This window comes from Lissotriton helveticus, chromosome 6 (genome assembly GCF_964261635.1).
Source record: "Lissotriton helveticus chromosome 6, aLisHel1.1, whole genome shotgun sequence".
NCBI lineage: Eukaryota > Metazoa > Chordata > Amphibia > Caudata > Salamandridae > Lissotriton > Lissotriton helveticus.
Window position 1 is genome coordinate 210,421,054 of NC_136067.1, and position 24,377 is coordinate 210,445,430.

Genomic DNA, 24,377 nt, shown 5'->3' on the forward strand with positions numbered 1-24,377 from the left:
AAGGAAGTCCGATAACTTCATGCACAGAGAGGGGGAAGGCTGTATATTATCCTCCATCGCAGAAGACTTGGTAAAGGAACTGACTATCCTGAAGATTTCTTTACCAAAGTTCTCCATGCTATTATTGCACGTCACAAAGTATTCCCTTCTAGACACCTTCATCAGTTTGCAGCGCTTTTTCAAGGCTTCCTTATAAGCCAATTTAGCCGCTGGACTATAATCTTTCCTTCAGAGGCACTCCATCCTTTTACAACTGCTCTTTTCCCCTCTGAGGTCATCCGAGAACCAGGAGGCAGATGGGGATTCTCTCGGGGGCCTAAGTGATCTCACAGGTGCCACTGTGTCCAGGGTGGTAGAGATCCACGTATTAAGTGCGGATGGATCGTCATTGGGATTGCTACTTAACTGTGGCTAACTCACTGATAACACTGAACCTAGGTTCTCATTTGTTAACTTTTTCCAATTCCGTTTTAACATAGTGCAGATCCCTACACTTGGTTGTATTTTCTCCAGGCTGAAAGAGGAGGGAACCGGGCAGTGGTCACTCCAGACCAGCACCGGGGGGCCTCTGCTACCATGGATGGAATGTTAAAAAAATGTAAACCTAAAATATGGCCTGCTCTGTGGGTAGGAGCATTCACATGATGTGTAAGGTTGGCTCTATTAAGTGACATAGTTAGCTGAGAAGTCTGGAGGCAGCTAGGATCATCTTTGTGAAGGTTGAAATCTCCTAAGGCCATTAAGTTGACGTATTGCGTAGGCTCTCCATAATACCCATATTTCTCAATTCCATTGTAGAGATCTCACACCATGTTTTCAAAATGAAGGCAACCCCACCCCCTCTTTTATTGCAATCCCTGTTGGCACAGATAATCCGGGAGCCTGGGGGGATAACCAGGGTCAGGGCCGGCTTAGATTCCTCCTTAAGCCACTTTTCTGTCAGGAACATCACATCCTAGTTATTATCCGACAGTGATAGCCACATATCGTCTGCATGTTTGGGGAGTGATCTGCAATTTATTAAACACGCTCTTATCCTGCCTTCCAAAACCCTCTTGGTGCAGGGGGTCATGCACTTGCTCCGGGTTGTACCTCCCGGGCCCCTAAGGTAAAATTGCAAGCCTTGCAGTAATGTGGGAGGCCAGTACTCACTAGGTTTGTACCCTGGTCTCCTAAACATTGGTTCCCCCTTAAGGCCAGAAGGGAATCACGAGGCCAGGTAATGAACTGACCGCTACGTATTTAAGCAGCGTGCCTGATGCTGGCAGCGATCCGTATGGGCGCAGACGGGTGCACCAGTGGAGCGCCCGCTACATGTGTCTGCTGCTCGTCAGTGGTGTGGTGTCCATTAAATAGGCACCAAGGGAGCCAGACAACTAAAGCTAGTCCACTCACCCTTCAAAATAGCTCCTTAAAGTGTCCCAGCCAAGCGGATGAAAGATGGCTCTCCGCTCGGTTGGCAAAAAAGCAAGTGTGCAAGCTTAAAGTATTAAAAACGAATTAGGAAAAGAGTCAATATTTAGTAAAACTTGAAAACAGCATTAGTTTCACCCTGCAACACACAGACGTGAACTTCACCCTTGTATTCACGCCCCCACAATGAGCCCAAACAAATCGGTAACACTGTTCACAACAATCATCTGCAACCTATCTTATTCAACCCTATTTAAACTAGGGAGAATTGACCCAGGAAGGCCCTTCGATTGCCCTGGATGTGAGGAAAAAGACCCTGACTTCTTCCACATGTTCTTGGGTTTCTGGGAGAATCTGATAGTTTAACTAAACTCCTTAACAGAAGAAATCCCAAGCTCACCCTGAAAGAATATTTACTAGGACACATACATTGCAACACTTGATGCAATCCTCGCTAAGCATTGCATGGCAGTTTAATGGGTGCAATGCCAGGGGTAGTAGATATAGGGCCCGATGTAGGTAATCCTCATTTACCGACTCTAAAATACCGAATTTTACCGATTCGGTATTCTAGATTCGGTAAATGAGATGTAGCTAAAAGTTCGGTATTTTTTACCGAATCGGTATGATTCGGTAATTACCGAATCGGTATTTACCGATTCGGTAATTGCCATTGATTCCTATGAGCCTTGAGGCCCATAGAAATCAATGTCAATTACCGAATCGGTAAATACGGATTCAGTAAAAATACCGATTTGTCAAGGGGAACAGGGTGTCACTTTGACACCCTGTTGCACCCCTGATTTTGGCTTGTGTACCATGTGACACACATACATGCCCTTAGGACATGTATGTGTGCCACATGGCACAGGCGTACATGCACAGATGTGCATGTACATCGGTATTCGTTATTTATCACCAAATAGTATTTGGTGATAAATAACGAAACTGTAATGGCCTGTGGCACTGTTTAAAGTGCCACCTACATCTGGATTTACCGATTCGTTAACTTTACCGATTCGGTATTTTACCGAATCGGTAAATTTTTAAAATTAAGGCCACCTACATGTCAAATCCCAAATACCGGTCAGTAACGGCCGAAATCGGCCGTTACCGACCGGTATTTGGTGACCTACATCTGGCCCATAGTCTTGGGAGAAGGACGTTAAATAATGGACATTTGCAGAGGAAGGGCAAGTGAAAGTGTCCAAGACGGAAGATAGACTAACAGAAGACATAGGAGAATGGACAGCAGTGATACAGAAATTGTTGTATCCACCCGAAGCATCAGTCAGGACAGCAGAGATGGCATGAGAGGAACTGGGAAAGGGAATTGAAAAAGAAGGCTGCTTGACGCAGAGAGACTGGAGAAGTGACACCTGTACATGGTTAACTGGATGAGATATGGAGGCCTGATATTATTCTTAGAAGCATTTTAGGATAGGATGTTGTTCATGAATCAACAGGGCCATTAGTAATTAAAAGAGTGCTAATGTTATAGGTGAAATGGGTTAGGTGAAAGTGTATATGTATGGACTCCTAGTGCCTAGTGACCAGTGTTGGCACTGACTTTTTAAACTGAAACATCTTGACTATCTGTGAAGTTGATAGGGTATTAACCCTCTTGTAATATTTTAATCTTGTGAAAGTATAGGTACTATTACAAGTCATACGCCCACCACTACATAATTTGACTATTGCTGGAAGTCTACATACAGTACAAATATATAGTACCACTACTATAACAGGAATCCTAGCCGGGGAATCAAAGAGTCCCAAAAAGGCCTATCCTGGACTGATGTTCTCGATAAGTAGCAACCCTTAGATGAAGCAAGTCACCTCATTTGCGTGATAATTTGCATGCTTTTCATGCTAACTGGAAAAGAACAGGACCCATCTCAGTAAATAAACGTGAGGTATTTCCCTAACTATATCTTACGACAACAGGTTATGTATGTTTTAGGTGTAATTATCTACATATATACACGGCCCATTTAGAGTTCATTGATCGTGATTTGAACCATGCGTTATGGAGAATATGAATGGCAGGTGGGTGACGTCCACTCTAAGACTGGTCTATGCGACTTGCATGAATAATGCTCTAAACTCAATTAGTTCATACTGGAATGTTATCTCTTAGTGCAGAATATCTTTTATTAACTATTTATTCTGTGGGGCGGTGGCTTCATATATCTGAATACCTGCTGGAAATCCGTTTTGACAATTCAAAATGACAAAGAAAGAAATGTACTTGTGCTTACCTACAACGTCATTCATTAATAATTATTTCAGGTAGATAAGAGGATACATTTACTGTGTTTATCTTACCTGCGGAGAAAGGAATGAATGCCTCTTTCTTCACAAACTTTCCTTCTGAGTCAAGAAAATGCTGCGGGTAAAACTCTTTTGGTTTTTCAAAATGACCCTCATCGTGTAGGACAGAAGCCAATAGAACAGTGACTGCAGTTCCCTATGAAAAAAAGCATCATTAGATGTCATGAACAATATATCAAGAGAAAAAACTGTGGATTAAGTGTCTTCTCTAAATTATTGGAATGCAGAGGGAGTGCAATAGACAACTGCAGTGACCCACTGCAACAGGATGTTTGCATAGATTGAGGTACACACTAGAATCCCCGGTCCTATTCTAACCTGGATCGGATTGTTTCCCGTAGTCTCTCCCAGCAAGTCTGAATATGGTCAATTGAATTGTCTTCTTCATGGCTTAAAACAAGGCTGCATCCTCTGTTTTCATTATACATTTCTGATTTACCAAAACTCGACCAGTGTATTATTATTACCCTTCTGACTTACGCCGACGATATATTGTTCTTTTCATTAACCACGAAAGGCTTGAACCATCGGCTATCCAAGCTTAATGCTTATAATCTGGAAAATGAACTCCAGGTTAAATATTCAAAAACTCGTCATATTTGGGGAAAAAGAAAACTTACAACCAGACTCTTGGGAATGCAACTGTAGAACAATTTCGAAGTTGTGTATATTTAGGTGTTGCTGTTCACTTTATTATCCTGGCTATTATTTTACCTCACTAGTGGAATCGTTTTCTCGATTAGTATGCTGCAGAGTACCACAAATATTAAAATCCTACATGCTCTTTAACATCTATATACTGTTCATGGCTCTACTCTTAGATCAGAATAAGGTTAAACTACAAATGTACATCAACAATACTCAAATCTATTTCCAGCTGGATGCAAGTCTATGAAAATCTCCTTGTAGCTGGTTCAAGTATCCAGCTTTAGGAATGATATCTTACTTGATCTGAACAGAAATTAAGATATTGGTGTTCACTGTAACAGAAAGTAAGGCTGCACCTTTATGGATCAAATCTATTTATTCATTTTCTAAATATTCACATACTATCACCTACATCCATCGACAGATAAGATGCAACAGGGGTGAAGCACAGAGGCACTGGGTGCAGAGGTGAAGAGGGTAGGGGTGAAGTAAGACAGGTGTGTGTGGAAAAAAGATGAGAATAATTCCCACCACAAGGTTGGGTACGATGTAAGAGTAGTCTGTGCTGTTAGGCTCCATTCAGCAGTGTGTAATATCTGTTATGGTCAACTTCCTTTTGTTTTAGGTGGTCATAGCCTCACACGCAGAGAGTAGCATCACTTGTAGCTAGTTAAGACATGTGAGTTCTCTGAATTCATGTGCCAGAAATGTTATGCATGGTCTCACATTTTGTAGAGTTGTGGTACTTTATTCTCCAGAAAAGTGGTCATTTTCTCCATTCATATGTGGTCCCAAAGTCTGTGCAGCCAGTCTGCATGTTCTGGTGTCCTGTCTGTGCCCCACTTTGACTTGATGACTTATTTGGCAGTACATAGGGCAAGTGCCATGGCTTTCCCCCTACTGGAGCCCAGCCTACAGGTCAGCGCATTCAGTAGTCCCAGTAGTACAGAGCTAAGGAAGCAAGGGTTCTTTGTGTAAAAGATGTCACAGATGTGTAAACATTCCCAATATACTCCCAATGTGCACCCACTATCTTTTGAGCTTGGGACATCTCCACAGAAGTTGAGTCAATGTGTCAGGGCTTCGACAAGTAAGCCAAGATCCCTCAAAGGGGCCACATTTCCATTTTGCCATCCTGATTTGAGTATAATGCCAGTAGTGAGTTATTGTGAGCATGGCCTCTCTCACTAATTCATTGAAAGAGAAATGGATCCTTTAGAGTATGGATGGCCATTCTTTTGGTGTAATGGAGTGTTCAAGTTGTCCCTCTCATCTCTTTTGGGTCAGGGATTTGCTGGTGTCAAGAGACTTATTTAGGAAACTAAGGGCCAGATGTAGGTAATTTTATTTTACCACCTCTTAAATACCGAATCATACCGATTCGGTATTTAAGAAGTGGTAAAATAGAAGTACCGAGATGTAGGTAAATACAGATGTGCATTTACCGAATCGGTAAAATTCGGTATTTACCGATTCGGTAAATACCGACCGGTAAATGCCCATTCATTCCTATGGGCTTTTAAGCCCATAGGAATGATTGGGCATTTACCGGTCGGTATTTACCGAATCGGTAAATACCGACTTTCACAAGGGTGCAGGGGGTGTCACTTTGACACCCTCTAGCACCCCCAAAACGGGTTCAGGTGCCATGTGGCAGGCATACCTGCCCTAAGGGCAGGTCTGCCTGTCATATGGCACAGGTGTGCATGCACACATGTGCATGCACACCTGAATCGGTATTTTACCATCAACTTGTATTTGATGGTAAAATACCGATTTTGTAGGGCTTGTGGGACTCAGAAGAGTCCCACCTACATCTCGATTTTACCGATTCTGTAAAAATACCGGTCGGTAAATTTACCGACCGGTATATTTACAGATTCGGTAAAATTACCGAAATGGCCTGTTTTCAGGCACCTACATCTCAAAAGCCAAATACCGGTCGGTAACGGCCGAATTCGGCCGTTACCGACCGGTATTTGGCTACCTACATCTGGCCCTATATGTCTGAGAGCAGGTGCTTTTGTAATTAACTTTGTGAGTTATCTGCAGGCATGGGTTTGGACCAGAGGATGAGTAACCCATTGCTTATTACTATTGTATCACCATGTCTTCTGGGCAGGAACCCCATAGTTGGATTGAATTTGTTCAAAGTTGAGATCATTATGGTCAAAGAGATCACCAATTCTTCTGCATTTGGCATCCTGCCAGGTATGATATTATATACCAGTCACTGCCAGCGGAAAGGCTGGATTGCCAACGATGGGCAAGAGTGGGGAAGGGTATGAATAAAGATCCCCTGACTGCAGCAGTTCTGTCCTAGGCTTTTACCATATCTCACACTATTGGGGAGATATAGACACCTAGGGGGCCGATGTTTTTAGGAGGTGACTCCCTCCTATGGTCTGGTCAAGAAAGCACTAAGGGCCAGATGTAGGTAAATCTGAACTACCGATTTCTTAATAGGGAATTCTACCGATTCGCTATTAAGAAATAAGTATTTCCTATGTAGGTAAAGATTCGGTAAAAAAAACGGAATCCTTAATATTCCTTATTACCGAATCGGTAATTGAGATTCGGTAATAAGGAATACCTACCCATTCATTTCTATGGGCTTGGAGGCCCATAGAAATGAATGTGAAGACATTCACTATTAGCGATTCGATAATACCGCATCGCCAATAGCGGGAGCAATTTCAAGGGTGCCAGGGTGTCCAAAGGACACCCTGTTGCACCCCTGAAATGTGCATGTGTGCACATGTGGCGCACATACCTGCCCTAAGGGCATGAATGTGTGCCACAAGGCACTTAACAAAAAACAAAAGAGTGATTTTTTAAAGAAAATCGGTAATTACCACCAACTCGAAGTTGGTGGTAATTACCGATTTCTTAAGGCTCAAAAGCACTCATTAATGTGCTTCCTACATTTCATTTAAGGAATCGATATTACCGATTCCTTAAATACAAGAGCAATAAGGAATCTGTATTTACTGATTCCTTATTTACCGATTCCTTACCTACATTAGGAATGGCTAAATACTGGTCGGTAACGCTGAAATTTACTGAATTTCGGTGTTACCGACCGGTATTTAGCCACCTACATCTGGCCCTAGGTAGTATAAGGGGCATAGTCCATTTTATCATATATCTCAGTTGGGCAGTGAAGTAGTAGTAGAAACAAGCTCCATATAGCTGTGCTCCACTGTTTTTTATAGTGTAGTGCAGATTTTGATCCCTTAGTACTGTACTAAAAGCATAGCCATAGCAGCACCACCAGCATATTACTAGCCTCACACATCTGCAAGACCACCAGGCATCGTGAATCCCTGCCGTTAGCAGTGGATCTGTGGCGTCCAACCGCCAAAGTTGAAATAAGGCCCCAAGATACCTTTGTGTGTTCGTTCTTACTCACATGCATTATTGAAGCCCTGAAGGTATGCTGACATTCATGTCCTGTTTGAACCATTTTGGGTTGCTTTTAATATCTTGAGGTCCCCTGGTTTCCTGATTAATCTTTGCCATAAGCATTGCTTTACCATTGACCTCACAGGGGTTATCCTCTGTTACTTCTGGTATTCACCATTTCTGTACCTTCATTCCATCTATGCACTATACTATATGGCCATGTTGCAGATTGTATTTGGCAGCCATAAAATATATTTATTATTTATTTCATGATGTCTTGCACATTACACTTCAGCGGCATACACACCAGATACTGCATGTTTTCCACTGGATGTGATTATCCTGTGGAGTTGATGTTATGATTTATGAAGCCACATTTCCCGTAGCCTATGTAAAATTATTAATCTCATGCATCAGCTGCTTAGACATTAGATTGGACCAGTTTTGCTGAGTTGTGTTTATTTTGGTCAGCTATGAGTCTGCTGAGTTTTTTAACATCAGGTCCTTCTTGATTGGAATTCCTTATCACTGAGGCACTCTCTCTGATCTCTGGGACCCCTAGAGATGGGTCGTGATACATTCCTCCCTGACCTGCTTCTATGGGTTTGACATCGAATGGGTTGCCTGTACCATTAATAATAATAATAGTGATCCACACGAACATACATAACTATGGTACCTAGATGACATCATTCTAAGGTAATTACTGCTGGAAGATATTTGTGTTGCCCGATTTGTATATAAGAATGTTTTTACATCAGAATGAATTATTCTTTAACATTTTCTTCAGCTGTAAAATCTAAGGAAAATGCTCTGTACCATAGATACCAATGGTTGAGCTCGAGTTTAAATTACTAAAACCTTTACTCAACCTAACGAGACAAGTAACTTTATTACTGATGGTGGGCTACCATCCACCCCAACTATTAATCCACTTTCTCACATAAGGCAAATTATACCTTGACACATCAATAGAAAGCAATCTTCTGAAATAATACACATACCTTTGGAATAAAGTATCCTTTAAAGGTGACATCTGTTGCGGTCTCATGAGGCAAGCTCATGGGCAGGATATTGGCAAACCTCTGAATTTCATGGATGACTGCATTGGTGTAAGGCATACTATTTCGGTGCTCATATCTCGCCTGAGCAGATCCCAAAACCCTTTCAATCTCTTCTTGAACTTTTCCTGAAACCAGAAATAAAGTATATGAAACAGGTGTGACATTCTTTTCAGTTCTGAAGCAAATGTCTGAGATGGGGATTTAAGGGCAAAGAACTGAAACACATAAAGTTTGTTATAAAAACAAATGCATGTGTTCAACGTAAGGGATATGGTTTGGGGAGAAAGACCCTCTAAGAAAGTAAATTATCTCCCAATGTTGTCAGAGGACCACACTGCACCATGCTGTTCTCATTTAATAACTAACTGTGGGAACTGAAAGTTCATTTGACCACAGTAATGCCATAACGAGTCCAAAGGAGATATGTAACTGCAAGCTAATGAATATATAAAGAACCTCCCACTCGACCTACATCTATTCGTCAATGGCTAATGTTAGCTCAAATGGGCCATCCCTTGATAAAGAAGCAATAGATACAACAACAATAATGAATTTATTTATATCTTTGTTTATTTTCAATCGTTATTATAAATTGATCTCAAGGAGAATGAAAAAAATGTTGGGCATTTTTTTATATTAAGAAGGTATAACTTTGTGTTCATATGTAAAGTGCAATTCATAGATAGTTCAACATTTAAAAATTCTTACATTTGTCCAACCGACAATGCATAATTGCGGTCAATCCTTATGAAAGACATTGCCTGTTATCTTTGTCCATACCCCTTCTCTTTTTAGGTCGAGCCTTGGCAGTATGCATGCACTGTCTTGAAGACATGTTGTAATCACTGTATGGGCTAGTATCCCGCCAATTGCTGTTGATTGGTTTGTTTGTTTGTGTGCCGTTTAAAAAAGCTTTCATGTATGTGGCTAGTATGATTTTGTTGACCCTCCTTTTGTTGTTTCGTTTACACCTCCGGAGTAGTGACCTATTACGTGTCTTCTTGGACTTTTGGCTATTTAAGTTGGTGTGTAGACTTTTTTTTAGTTGCTTTCCGATCAGGCTGTGTTTTTAGAATATTTCATTTTGTTCCTTTTTATTTTGTATGTGCATGTTGTTTTGTTTACAATCTAGGATATAGTTTGCACCAAAAAACAGTGAACTTTTCACAGTGAATTGTAGATTATGCCTATTTGAAATGAAATGCACTTTTTGTAGTTAACAAGTTAGTTTCAGCACCTAGAAAGCAGCCAGGGTATTGAGAAAATCAGGAGGGGAAAAGATTGTCTGGCAGACGCAACCAACCTGCCCTCTCTTTCCTGCTTACTTGTGCAAGCAGTCAAATGCATGGCTGGGTATGTGGAAATCGAAAATAATTTGGGTTAGCATAAGTCCGTTTTTGATTTCTTTACCCGATTTGAAGAGACATTTCATGACTTTAGTGGGCAGTCATTGACAGATGACACAGGTAAGCATCTGTTCATCAACAAATTTGTCGCTAACATGTTGCCAGAAATAGTTAGCCGCCTAAAGGCCAGCGAGAGTTCATGGATGTCTTCCCCAGCCTCCCTTTTGACTATGGCCCAATATTATGAGCGTCAGGAATCTTAAGCAAAAGGCAAAGAGGATAAGAAGGTTAAGGATTTAAAGACAAAAGTTATGTTGGCTCAAGTATACGGTCCAACATTCAGAGGTAGTGGTGGAGGTGGATGTGCAGTATATACCCCTGGTTTACCCCCTTTCTCTTGAGCAACTTTGTCTTCTGATCAGTGTGCTTATTGTAAAGACATTGGACATTTGGCGTTCTGAGTGCCCCCTTTTGTGAGGTCAGCAGTATCAACGGGGTAGGGGAAGCATGAGAGGATGCTCAGGGAATCATCCCAGGTTTGAGGCAGTTGAACACGGACCAAATTATTCTAATAATACTGACAGACAGAATCAATATCAAATGTCTGAATATTCGACTGATAGTCTTGGGGATTATAATTATGCATAGGAATGCCTAGTATGGGGTTAGGAACTGGTTGAGGTCCCAGTAGATCAGAAGGGCAAACATCTTAGGTTCTACTGATCAGTTTCTGGTTGATACAGGAGCTACTCATAGTGCTCTGTCTAAAAAATTGGTTCCTTGGGCTTCCCTGTCAGGCGCAATGATCACATTGATTGGATTCGATGGGACACCTACACTTAGCCCACCGTTACAGCCACTTGCATTTAGTCTTGATAAATTCACTGAAGCATGTCCAATTTTGCTTTCCTCTAACACACGGTTAACATTGTGGGTATCAATATGCTTAAACATTTCCGTGCTACAATACGTTGTTCCCCAGAAGGTGTGCGTGTTATTTTAAATGATAAGTATCCAATGGTTGAGAGGTCTTGTCTCATTAAAGAGGATTTTGCTCTGGCATTGTTACCTAGTACTTTGTGGGCTACATCAGATACTGATGTGGGACAAATGGTTATCCCAACAGTACATATTCAAGTGAAGGAAGGTGCTTTGTTGCCTCGACTGCCCCAATATAAAATATCTCAGGAAGGCAAAGAAGTATTAATGCACATTGTTCAGGATTTGATCAGAGTGGGGGTTGTGGAAGAAGTCCCTTATAACATTTGTAATAGCCCTATTCTTCCTATCTTGAAAAAAGACACTGACACTAAAATTTACAGATTCATTATTGATTCATGAGAAGTTAACAAAATCCTAGTGCCCCAATACCAGGTAGTCTCTGACATCACAACACTTCTTACTATGGTTCCTCCTACTGACACTACATTTAGTGTCACTGATTTGAAGAATGCATTTTTCTCGATACCTATTTACCTTGACTGCCGCTATTTGTTCAGCTTCACTTTGAATAATCGATCCTTCAGATTTTATAGAGCTCCACAAGGGTATACAAAGAGTCCTAGCATTTATGGCCAGGCATTGAAAAGGCAGGTTGATTCTTTTCCTGTACCTCAAGAGGTGGCTCTTATTCAATATTTCGATGACATCTTGTTGGCTGCTGATACCCCTGAACAGTGTGATTTGATTTGATTTGATTATAGGATTTATAGAGCGCACGAATGCCCGCGGGCGTCTTGGCGCTAACATGACTGAGAACTAATGAGCGGAGGGCCTCGGGTAGGTCGGAACACTGTCCCTATTATCATTCCTTGCCTCTCATCATCACAAAGTCTCTCGGAAGAAATTGTAATATTGTAGACACTAGGGGCCAGATGTAGGAAGCCCTTTACCGGTCGGTAACGGCTGATTTCGGCCGTTACCGACCGGTAAATGGGTATTTGGTATGTAGGGGGCCATTTTTACAGATTCTGTAAATTTACCGAATCGGTAAATTTACCGATTCTGTAAAATACCGAATCGGTATTTTTACCGATTCGGTAACGGCCAGATGTAGGTGGGACTCTTCAGAGTCCCTAAGGCCTTACAGAATCGGTATTTTATCACCCAATCCAATTGGGTGGTAAAATACCGAATCCAGGTGTGCATGCACATGTGTGCATGTACACCTAGCCATGTGACAGACAGACATGCCCTTAGGGCATGTCTGTGTGCCACATGGCACACATGTCCGTCTTTGGGGTGCTAGAGGGTGTCAAAGTGACACCCCCTGCACCCTTGCAAAAATCGGTATTTACCGAATCGGTAAATACCGATTCGGTATTGCCCATTGATTCCTATGGGCTTCAGGGCCCATAGGAATCAATGGGCATTACCGAATCGGTATTTACTGAATCGGTAAATACCGAATCTTAACGATTCAGTATTTACGGATTCTGAAATACCTACATCCCCCGCCCTCTATTTTACCACTTCTTAAATACCGAATCGGTAAAATTCGATATTTAAGAAGTAGTAAATAAGAATTACCTACATCTAGCCCTAGGTTACCTACTTAGGTCACCTTCTGTCTAAGGAGGGACGTGCACTCACACCAGATTGCATTCAAACTATTTTGGAGATGCCTCGGCCCCATACTCAGAAGGATGTTCATGCATTGATTGCCCTTGCTTCTTTCTGTAGGCAGTGGATCCCTAGTTTTTCTCACATTATTAAACCTTTGTTGGCCCTTTTGACTAAAGACACTCCGATGCCTCTCCCATGAACCACTGAATGCCAGAATGCTTTTCAACAGTTACGTCACACTCTTTGTTCTGAACCAGTATTAGGAACTCCAGATTACACTAAGGACTTCACAATCTATGTACACGAAAGGGACGGTTGGGTGCTCTCAGTTTTAACACAGACACACGATGATAAGCAACATCCTTGTGCATATTTCTCAGCTGTCCTTGATCCAGTTGCTCGCGCATTGCCTGGTTGTTTTCGAGCGGTGGCAGCGACGGCTGCGTCCATACGTCAGAGTGAGGGAACAGTCTTGTCACATAGATTGCTTGTGCTAGTACCTCATTCAGTTGATGCTTTATTAAACCAAATGAAAACACAACATTTGACTAGTGCCCGTTTGACAGGCTATGAATTGACACGTTTGGCTCCTCATATCACACTGAAAAGTTGTTTGAATCCTGCTACATTATTGCCATTTCCAGCTACTCAGTCTCAGTCATAAGAGCTACATAACTGTATATCCCTTACTGAAGAACAAAGGGTTGTGTTGACCTATAAGATACACCTCTTTCTAGTGTTGATGGGGAATTGTGCGTTGATGGGTCTTGCCTGATGGCACTACATCTGCTGCTTATGCAATTACAACACTTCAGACAGTAGTTGAGACAGCTTGTATCCCACAGCAGTCAGCTCAAGCTGCTGAGTTGATAGCACTGACAAGAGCATGTGAGCTTAGTACAGATTTGCTTGTTAATATTTACACTGATAGCCAATACGCTTTGGAGTGGTACATACCTTTGCCCTACTTTGGAAAGAAAGAGGCTTTCTCATTTCACATGGGACACAAATAGTGCATGGGTAATAAGTACATAATCTCCTCACTGCCTTGACATATCCTAAGAAAGTGGCAATTGTTAAGTGGAGCGCACACAAGAAAGTGACTGACAAAATAGGATCAGGCATTGCCTTTGCAGACTACACAGCTCGTGAGACTGCAATGCAAAGTAGTACCACATCTATGTATGTAGTTTAATCTCAGGCTGTACGATGGCAGGATGACAGGTAAGAAGTGTTGGACATGCAACAATCTGCTTCTGTCGATGAATTAGACCAATGGTCCTAGGAGGGAGCATTGGATGATGAGGGCTCTTGGAGGAATAAAGAAATGACCAAATGGAAGTTTCCCACAGCCTATTCACACCCTATGTATCACATGGCACAGTTGAATAAAGTGTGTTACCCTGATGAGGAAGGAGATCCACAAGCTAAAGGAACTGTATGGAAAATGGAGGAGTATCGTCGAGGAAATTCCTCTGCGCGCTATGTTTTCCCAAACACTCCTACAACCTAGGGAAATGGGCCTTCTGTTATTGCTGTTACTAAAGCTCGAGCGGATCTCTGTGTGAGCAGTATTGACAGTATTCCTGTGGGAAAAGTGACTGTACTTTAGTATTGAATGTTACTGGAATCAACAATAGTAGTTTTTGGCCCTCATACAACACCTATCTCATTTGTGGAAGTAAAGGTTATTACCACCTACCTATTGGGTGGTCTGGAAGCTGCTATGTGTCCTTTTTGCTTCCACCTGTGTCTTTGGCACCTGCAGCCTACCATAAAGACTATAAACTGTATAATGACATTTCTAAGAGCCGATTCAAGAGAAAAATAAAACAATGATGAGGTGGATCAAACTGATACTGCACTACTACAGTATATTGACTTTAACTTGGGACTATTCTTCTTTGTTGGTGCGGCCTTAAACAGCAGGAAGATCAGGCGCTTGACATGTGTTGTAGAGGCTGGACCCAATCAGACAGCCATGGCGCGTAGAAATATCACAGAAGAACTACAAATTGCAAGAATTGTGGTGCTCCAAGACAGGATGGTCCTCAATGTGATCCTGGCCGACAGTGGTGGAGCATGTCGCATCATTGGGAGAAGCTGCTGCATATACATCCCTGACCATGCCCCTTCAGTTTTTGAAGCGATTTCCAAGATGCACAAAATAGCCACTGAAATCCACCAGGATTCAGGGACATAGACTTTGACTGGATGGCTATAGAACATGTTTACTGTATGGGGCTGGAAATTACTGTCAGCTCTATGTATATTTGCTGCGATTCTTTTCATTTCTTGCCTATGTATTCAACGTGGCCCGATGCTCTGTTCCCTTTGTATTTCTACCTGTACCTTGTCTATACTGACTAAACAAAATGCTAAGAATATAAATGCCCGCCTAGCAATGGACCAGGGAATTAATGAACTCATGAGAATAGATGTAAATGGTATCTTCCATGTACCTTCCAAACCATAGAGATATCTTCAGCTAATCCTAAAAGGGCTATCTGTGGAAATTGAAAATAATTGGCGTTAGCATGAATTGAAGTCATCTTCTTTGTGGCATCCATTTTGTCAGCTATGTAATTCCCCCATCCTCTGCTGCTCGTCTTTTTCCCTGCCTGTGCTGTCTATTTTAGTTGACTTCCTGACTCAGCTAAAATCAATATGCATGCTAAAGAGTTTGTAGCTGCCAGAACACCTGGTCTCAGACTCCACTGTCAATCCCTTTCTGCTGCCATAAGCACTCCTGCTCCCCCTCCCACTTTGCTGACTAAGTGATTTCCTATCTGCCCATGTTTGTCGGTAACTGATCCTGTGTAGGCAGGTACCTCCTTCTATTTGTATCCACATGCTTACCAGTGCAGAAAAAGTTGTATATTAGGGCTGTGTTCTGTGACTTCAATGTACTACCTCAGGCAGCACTCGAGAGTGCTGCGTGGATGTAGTCCCACTCATGAGTGATTAATAAACTTATTCTTTGAATTCCAGCTTCAGTGCCAATCTCTATTTTGTTGGTCTAAGGACCCATGGACAGAGAAGGGTGACCCCTGCACTGGTGTGCTCATTGAAAAGCACATTTCCACAGGTTTAGCAGAAAGATCTGGGCAAGTACAGCACACATACTACCCAAGCCAGAGACTTCTGAAAGGGAACAGAAACTTCGGGTTTGGGTCTCCTAACTGCCATTGACACTCGAAGCCAAGATCACACAATGCCTCTCCGTGCCACAGCTGAGGTAATACAACCCCGTAATAACTAGAATTGACTTCATTAATTTTTTGTTTGTTAATCTCACATGCATCTCCTATAACCTTTCTTACCTATGCTGTCGCTTCTTGTATGTTAATCTCACACGTGTTGCACTAGATGCTGGTCTGCCCCTCGCAGTCTCCTTCACAGTCCCCCTCATGCCTTTCTATATGGCACAAGCACTGAACATACACTGGCTGATTATGGCCATGCAAGGGTGCATGGTGGAGGAGGGGCTTCATTGTGCATACAGAAAAAGCATGCTGCAGCACGCTTAATTTTTGTCTCCTACAACCTTTCTTCTCTATGTTGTCACTTGACATCAGGTAATTCTTGGGCATCAGTGGAGACATGCATAGTGGTTAAATTCAAAAGGCACTTACAATTGACTTTCTCAGAACGGTTTGGGATTTTATTAGTCAACTTAAACCTCAACATGTCTTGAACGTGGATCAGATATTTTGGTGATTTAGAAGGCTGCACTCATAACCACTTTTCACCAAGTGCAAGGGGCGCTCCTCAGTGCTGCAAATCTTGGTGATTTGCAACACTGAGTGGGCGGGCTACAAGGATGTGTTTGATGTTCTACAAACCCAAGCTCTTGCTTTCTAGGATAGTAGTATTTTTAAGGCAATTAGGGAGTTGGTATGCTTAACTCTCAAAGGCACGATTTGTTGGATATTTAATACATGCCTACTTCGGCCTTGGGTGCTTTGTGTCACATGATCCCATGCTCAAGCAGTACAACAGAGTTGTTTATTTGTTTCTGTCGTTTTTATTTAAAAACCAGTAAGTATTTCACAAGAAAATATTTATTTTCCTTCCGAACTATTTGCTCATGAATCCTTCAGCAGTGTCAGCTGATGTGTCTGCACAGTGTAAAATAGAAATGCGGTCACAGACATTTTAAATGCTGCAAGATCGGGTTAACTTTCAGGCATGCACACTTCGTACACATTTGTAGTTAATTAGTTGGTGAAATGGGCTACTGATAACACCAATGGCCTCTCTGAACCTTTTGTGTGTTTCTCCTAATGGCTTACATCATTGGAACCGTTTTGCTATATTAAATGCAATCATGCCTGTGAACAGTGGGTGTTTATTTTAATTTTAATGTAATAGCTTCAAAAACTCAAATCTCATCTCTCTAACCTATTTACTGTGGGTTCCAGCTTCAGGCCTGTTTACAATTGATCTGCATGTGTTGAAGGGGTGCAGGAAGGATCTCTTTTAGTGATTCGGGTATGCATTCATTTCAGTCTCACTACAGCTGCTCTGTACATTTCACATATTAATCCAATACTTTTAAGGGCTGAAAAATATGCGTAACAACAAGAGGTGGGGTTGGGGTCCCAGGGAATCAGGTTTATAGACCTGCAAGGAGAAATTTCCCCTTTAAACAGAATAAACAACAGACTGTCTCCTCTGGTCTAATCAACGCACCGTAGGCCTATGCTAGGCTGTAAAATGCAGTGTATATCTAAACTCTCTCATCAAGCATCAAGCATAAATTGTGTTAACCAAAAACAAGAAAAACAATAAGGGGGAAATTATCCCTTAAGGATTACAACCCTCAGTCACCCGTAGGGGACATGCTTCATCATATGGGTTCCTCCTTACCAGTAGGAAAACCTAGTCCTACTGGGAGCTGAGACTTCTTCACTGTGATGAAGGAGCTCAGAGATGTTTTCTTTCAGTTATTACTATAGGGGATGGATGCTAAATCCCATATGTGAGCCTCAAGTAGTCGTAAGGGTGCAGAGCAAAAGAGAGAAATAATGTGATGAATTAAAGTAAAAAGTGAAATGTTAAAACTGCCTAGGTTGATGCACAACCACAAATTTATTTACGTACTCTCCCTGAGAGGATTAAAAATGCAATGCAAAAAACTAGTATATATTTAAAACTACTATTGGCACAAGGTCGACATGTTTCAGCCATATGATCAGTTTCCTGTATCGGTGGATTGCTTCAGGACCAACAAGAATAATTATGTTTGCTGCTGCTAATATATACAGTGTAAATAAAGAAAAAATATTGATACAGAACCAGTATTCCTGTGTCGTTATGTCAGGTAATTCATGGAATATCTGAAAAATAAATCATTGAAGTGCTCTGCTACTGACATACTCATATGTCAACACATGGATATCAACCATAGATCATGCTTTACTTCCCTCTATAGTAGGGTATTAAAACCTCACCTCAACCTTGCAGGCAACTCAGGGAAGGAGGCCCCACTCTGTGGGAAACATTATCAACTATAATTCACACCTAAACAAAACAGTACCAGTTTTATTAGGGTGATTCTGATACTCCAGTGTACTCAAAAGTGCCAGACTGTCACATATCCAAGAACATATCTATTGTTTTATTAAAGGATGGAATAAAAACTAAGTAATCATGTATCTACATCTAACTCACTTTTTAAGAAATGCTTTTCTGGTTTACTGTAATATAGTAATTGGGGTTATACCACACATCTATGTTAATTTAGCAGATCATACTGCCCATCTGTAATCGGCCAAAAGAGAAAAAGACCAAGGAAGAACAAACTTCTTTATGGAACCTTCCACCTGTAATGGGCCATTTTCCCTGCGGAACATGTGCGGTGTGTCCGCAAACAGAGAAGACGACACAAATTGATATTGGTACGGAAAATTATGAAGTATACCAATTGTAACAGTGAGAAACTAATTTATCTGATTTGGTGTCCCTGCAAACTCCGATATGTCGGTATGACGACAAGGAAGATAGAAATCAGAATATAAGAACATAAGAGCACAATTCGGTGCAGTAAAAGATCTACAAAACTGACTAACCATTTCTTAGACAAACACCACGCAGAAACAGACCTGCTTTGGTTTGTCTTAGAACAACCTTGGATCCCGTCACACATTACAGATGTTTCAAAGTTCCTGCTGCGACGAGAACAACGGTGGGTGTTTAAATTGAAATCTGAGATTAATGGCCTGAACGACGAGATACCGTGGTTAACCCTGTAAAATCACACATTTGGCAAAAATAAACACAATGGAAAATATATACACTTAGTAGCTATGGTTTGATAAGATACATTTTCATAAGCCTAAGCTCTTGGTTTTTTATCCTTTCCTTTTTGCATTACCAGCGAAATGTGTAGAATACCACTTACTCTAGAGATAAGAAACAATTTGCAAAGATAGTGTCAGTACCACAGTAAGGCGTTTCCTGTAAATACTTTGTATAATAAATATTAACATTTGAACTACCTGCCCCCACTTGTTTTTCAGGCTAGATATTTTTAAGAATAGGGGCATATGCAAACAACAGTTAAGGTCCCTATAAGAGAAATGTGTGACTATAGAGTACATATGAGATCTATTGTACATATAACACCATGCGACATGCATCAGAACAAAGGTACTGATATCACGGGACTATGTTGAGTGTATTTTTGGATATAGGATAAATTGGAGATCCTTCATGTATACATTCTACATTAGCAAAAAGGCACTGGAATAATAAGTACTATTGAATGAGGCAAACCGCCCGACATTGCTAGCCCAAACCCCCCGCCATATTAGGATGGCGGAGGGGAAGGCGGTGGTGAAAAACACCGCCCGCCTGTTTTCCGCCCCGGTCGCCTTGCGGCCGGGGCGGAAAACGTGTAACATGGAGGCGGTGTCTGTTAGACACCGCCCGCCATATTACTATGGGCTTCTTTCAATGCCTTTCCGGCATGCGGTGTTCACTCAGGGCCCCCAGAGTGAAGGCCAAAGGGGGGTGGCACACGGGGGTACCTGTGGTACCCCCTGCCTTGGCATAATCGAAGAGGCAGGCACCGAGTGGTGCCTGCCGCTTCGATTGTGCAAAGGCTGCTTTTGTTGTGTAACATTGTGGCGGGCGGTGCAGTGAGCACCGCCCGCCACAATGTTAAATTGAGGAATGCGCCCGCCACTGTGGCGGGCGCATCCTAATGGCACTGTCGGGACCCCCGCCCTTTAGTCGGGCGGTCCCGATTTCCGCTAGGGTGGCGGGCGGACAGAGTCCGCCCGCCATCCTAATGTGCCCCTTGGTATCAATAGGTAAAAAGAGAAATCTCTCCAGTTTACATGAAATAATTGTTTCAGATGAAACAGTAACACTGACATATAGAGCATACACTTTGAGGGTAGTATCACTACCTATTTACCTTTTATTCAGGAGGATTGAGCTAAATAACTAATATTGAAATATGGGACTCGTTACGCATATGAGGTACTGATTTACACTCATACTAGATGTACAATCCTTTTATTGGTACACTGAGCGAGCGCTATATTACACCGATGACACTGCTCTTCTGCGCATGCTCATTGATATCATTGAGAATCGTGGGGTCATCGCATGGCTTTACGTCATTTTTTTAGTGACGCCACAATTGCAACTTTGTTTATTGATGCCAAAATTGCAACTTAAGTGTGGCTTATAATAATGGTAGTAAATAGGTTGCCTGTGATAATAACATGCCGATACAATGGCAAACCATTGCGCAGGCGCGGTACTAGGTATAACAAATAATACGTTATAGCGCATGCCCGCACAGATTAAGTGTGCTATTGCTGCACATGCGCTTTGTACTTCAAGTCCTGCAGGCAATGGGGAAGCCACCAAAAGGCCTTGACAGATAAATAAATCCTGGCACGGGATGCAGGGAAAATAGGAGTTTTGGGCGGGGAAGTAATTTAAAATGTGGTAATAAACTGTACGTCAATACAAAATAAAACACGGCATTTTCATAAAGTAATACTCTAGTATTAAAATTAATACTCGAGTAATAAAAAAATACTCACATTGAGAAAACATTTAGAAACATAAAACACATTAAAAAAAATTATTCACGAAATATTATTATGCAAAATAAAGAACATAAGTTTAACAAATATAATCGAAATAAGAAACACATAGCCGCCATTTTAGACAATAAGCACAACAAATAAGTCCTACAACTCTTTTCATGAAATAACACCTAGAGACTGAAAACAAAATAGAGGACCAAACGCTATTCCAAACACAAAACACACACTTTTAAAACGATAATTTAAAATACATGTTTTCACAGGAAATTAAAGTAAATACAAAACACATTTAAACGCAGCGTTTCTTAAAAATTACAGATAACCACACAAAAACCTATAAATACGAGTAAGACACCATTTTGAAATCAGTTGTTTTACAACTCCCAGAGCGAGCAGACGCAAAAAACTGACCTTCTGACCTCTTGCCACATAGACGACCTGGACCAAAGCCAAAACTAATCCTTACAGAAATACAAGTACGTATCCATTTAAATAAAAAAAAATAAGCATTAATCTCAATATAATAATTTCAAAAACTAAACATAACACATTTTTTTCAGATTTCTAAAAAAAAATTCTACAAATAACAGCGTTTCACCATAACAACTATTTACTCTACGATGTAAGTCTTATAATAATTATAAAATATCTTTACTTTTAATCTGCTTAACCAAAAAAAGCAACGTTTTCAAATGTCGTGACAAAGCAATTAATTCTCACATGCAGCAATGTTTAAAAAAGCAATATTATTATTGTTTTTTTAAAGTAAATCACGTAGCACTATCACAGTTTTAGTTCTATGTTTAACATTTTAGAATTAAATGTTTTGTAGTAAAAAGTTAAACAAAAATTACTTACTCCAATTTACATATATTAAAACATAAACAAATCTCAAATGTTTTCTATCGTCAGAAAATACAATAAATGTGAAGCACCCAACAACAACTCTGCTACAGTGGTTTCTCCAATTAAAGTGCAAAGCATAATATATCATGATTGAAAAAGGTACTTTATTTCAATTATTTATTATAAATGTATATTTTTAAGGATGCAGAACCTTATCAACCAAAACATATACAAAACCCATATCTCCATGAAATGGAATGCCATACTTTTAGGGTTTGAAAAAGGTGCTAAAGCTACATTGGTTTAGATGACTACCGATGAGATTAGGCGCCTCCTTTGTATAAAAAGGTTAAATTTGGATGTACCTGACCCCCCCCTTATTTGTCCACACACCCCCACCTCCCCTCTCTTTCCCCCTCCTCCCCTCCCCACCCTCACCCACTCTTCCACCTCCTCCCCTCCACCCCTCCCCTGCCCTGTCCCTTCACTCCCTCTTCCCCCACCCAGTGGCTTTTCCCATCACCATTCCACCCGCACAAACCTGTACTGGACGCACATGAAAGGGTGCAAAAGCCAATAGTATAGAAACATTTTCTTTACAAAATGAAAAAGTACAATATTTTAAAAAAGTACAACAAATATTCCTATTTCTCTATCTTTCAACCAGGACCAAAAAATACTGCTCTTCATTTTCAATCTGAAAATCCAAGCCAAGAACGCAAAAGTAAACAACCAAAGGTAAAACAAGTTTAATAACATTTCAAATATGCAAATGTCATATATCCTTTAGAAAAGGCCTTATTTAATTTATTTCAATGCAAACAAACAAGAAATGGCTGCATATTCAAAAGTATTATCTAATTCCTAATAATTTAAGCAATAATGACTATGTACCATATAAAATACAGTGTGTTTTGCAAACTTGAACAATAAAGTTTTTTTTTTTTTAAATTCAGAGAAAAATGAAACATATTTTCAGAAAAAGCAAATCTCAATAATACTTTTTTTTTCATTCAAAACAGATAACCATCTAACAAGCATCGAACAAAAGCCAAACAAATACACATCTTCAACAAAAACATAAAAACTCCAAACTATAAAAGTAAATGTGTCAAAAATGAACCATTAAAAAATGAAAAGAAATTGTAACAGAAAGGAAAATGTAGGATAGATTATGGGTACCAATAAATATTGAAAGTCCAGGAAGGTGCAGCAGTAGACAAAGTGTGGGATAGTTAAAGGGTACAATTTACTATTTTAACTCCTGGAAGGTGCTGTTGCGAAAGTCCAGTGATTCACTTCTGACGTGTGGAGAAGTGTGGCTCACTGGTTGTAGGAGGCAGACCTGGAAGCAGAGGTTAGCCCGGGACCAGGGTTCAATTCCCGGCTCGGCGGGGTCTTGAGTCCTAAAATGTCCATGGACTCGACAATTCTCGCTCCGGTGCCTACTCGATTCACGGGTTCACACTCTGCGACTCTGGGCAATAGCTTGCTTACTCTCCACAACGGCCCCTCGCAGCGGGATGCCTGGCTTTCACCTTGCGAATACCCTGCCGGAGTTATCTCACAGGGGAATACCAGGACGGGTTCCCTAAGCAAGCGCTTAGAAACCGCTTGGTGATTTGCGCTATATAAATTCCTGTACATTTACATTTACATTTACATTTACATTTCCTCTTGAAGCTGCAAACTCCCAACTCCCTCAAGGATCAATTGACACAATCAGGATTTCTACTCTGACTGAGACAACTTTTCCCCAAGGTAAAGGGGAAGTGGACAGAGAAACCAACAACATATAAACAAAACACTGGCTTCAGCTGTTGTTTCTCAAAGAGTGCTCCAGGCTGAGATCTTTCTTATAATTGCGTTTCTCAGATTTCACACTGAACTGTTATGAAAAGTTTACAGTTGATTATTATTCAGTCAAGTTATTCCGATCTCAAGAAAACAATTAATCTCTCCTTTTACTGACCATTAGTTATGAAGGCCCTTGTTCACACTCTATCTGAAGTTGAATTGCACAGTCTCAAACTTAGTTGCCTTTTAAAAAAACATTACAAAGTCAGTTAAAACTTATCTCTAAAAAAAAAACGAGTTAGTTAGTTAATTGGTTTTAGTGAACTAACTTTTTCATTCATGCAACTACTCATACCTGTGACTTCTGCAATTCTTTTAATTCCAGAATAATCTGCAGTTGGAAGATATAAGTGACAACAACCTACTGCATATAACTGCTGTACATTTAAATTTGTGTTCAAAAAGCTCCCTTGAAAACCCTTCCAACAAGAGCCCTTTTTTCAAGTTTCCTTAATTTCTTATTTACACCTTTTGTTCTTTTCTGAGGAAACGCAATTGAATAATTGATTTTACCAAGGTTTGTTTCCAACTCAGGAGATCTAACAGATTACCTCAAACCTTAACACCTAGTAGACTCTAAAAATATAAATTTCAGGCTATATCACTAAAACTTCCTTGTCTTAGCCAAGGCTTGACTTTTTACACGAACTTTCAGGCTTTCAGCCTTTTTAATAAAAGTTAATTAGTTCAAGTTCATCAGTTTTGCTGAACACTCGTTCGAAGTTTTTAAGGCTCTTCAGTTCTTTTAACAAGTAGAAAATCTTACTGCCCTTTCGCTTGCTCAGCACGGCGAACAGAAGTCTTGAACCGGCTTTCTGGAGGAAGAC

At 40.8% G+C, this 24,377-nt stretch overlaps 1 protein-coding gene across 1 annotated transcript in view; it reads right to left on the reverse strand.

Moving 5' to 3' along the window:
• LOC144762429 (cytochrome P450 2K1-like) overlaps positions 1–24,377 on the reverse strand; it is a 457,464-nt gene that overhangs the window by 100,720 nt on the left and 332,367 nt on the right. The window contains exons 7-8 of the mRNA XM_078647611.1: positions 8,805–8,989; positions 3,742–3,883 (exon numbers count right to left, since the gene is read on the reverse strand). Of these exons, the coding sequence (XP_078503737.1) occupies positions 3,742–3,883; positions 8,805–8,989 (327 nt within the window). The remainder of the gene's footprint in view (positions 1–3,741; positions 3,884–8,804; positions 8,990–24,377) is intronic.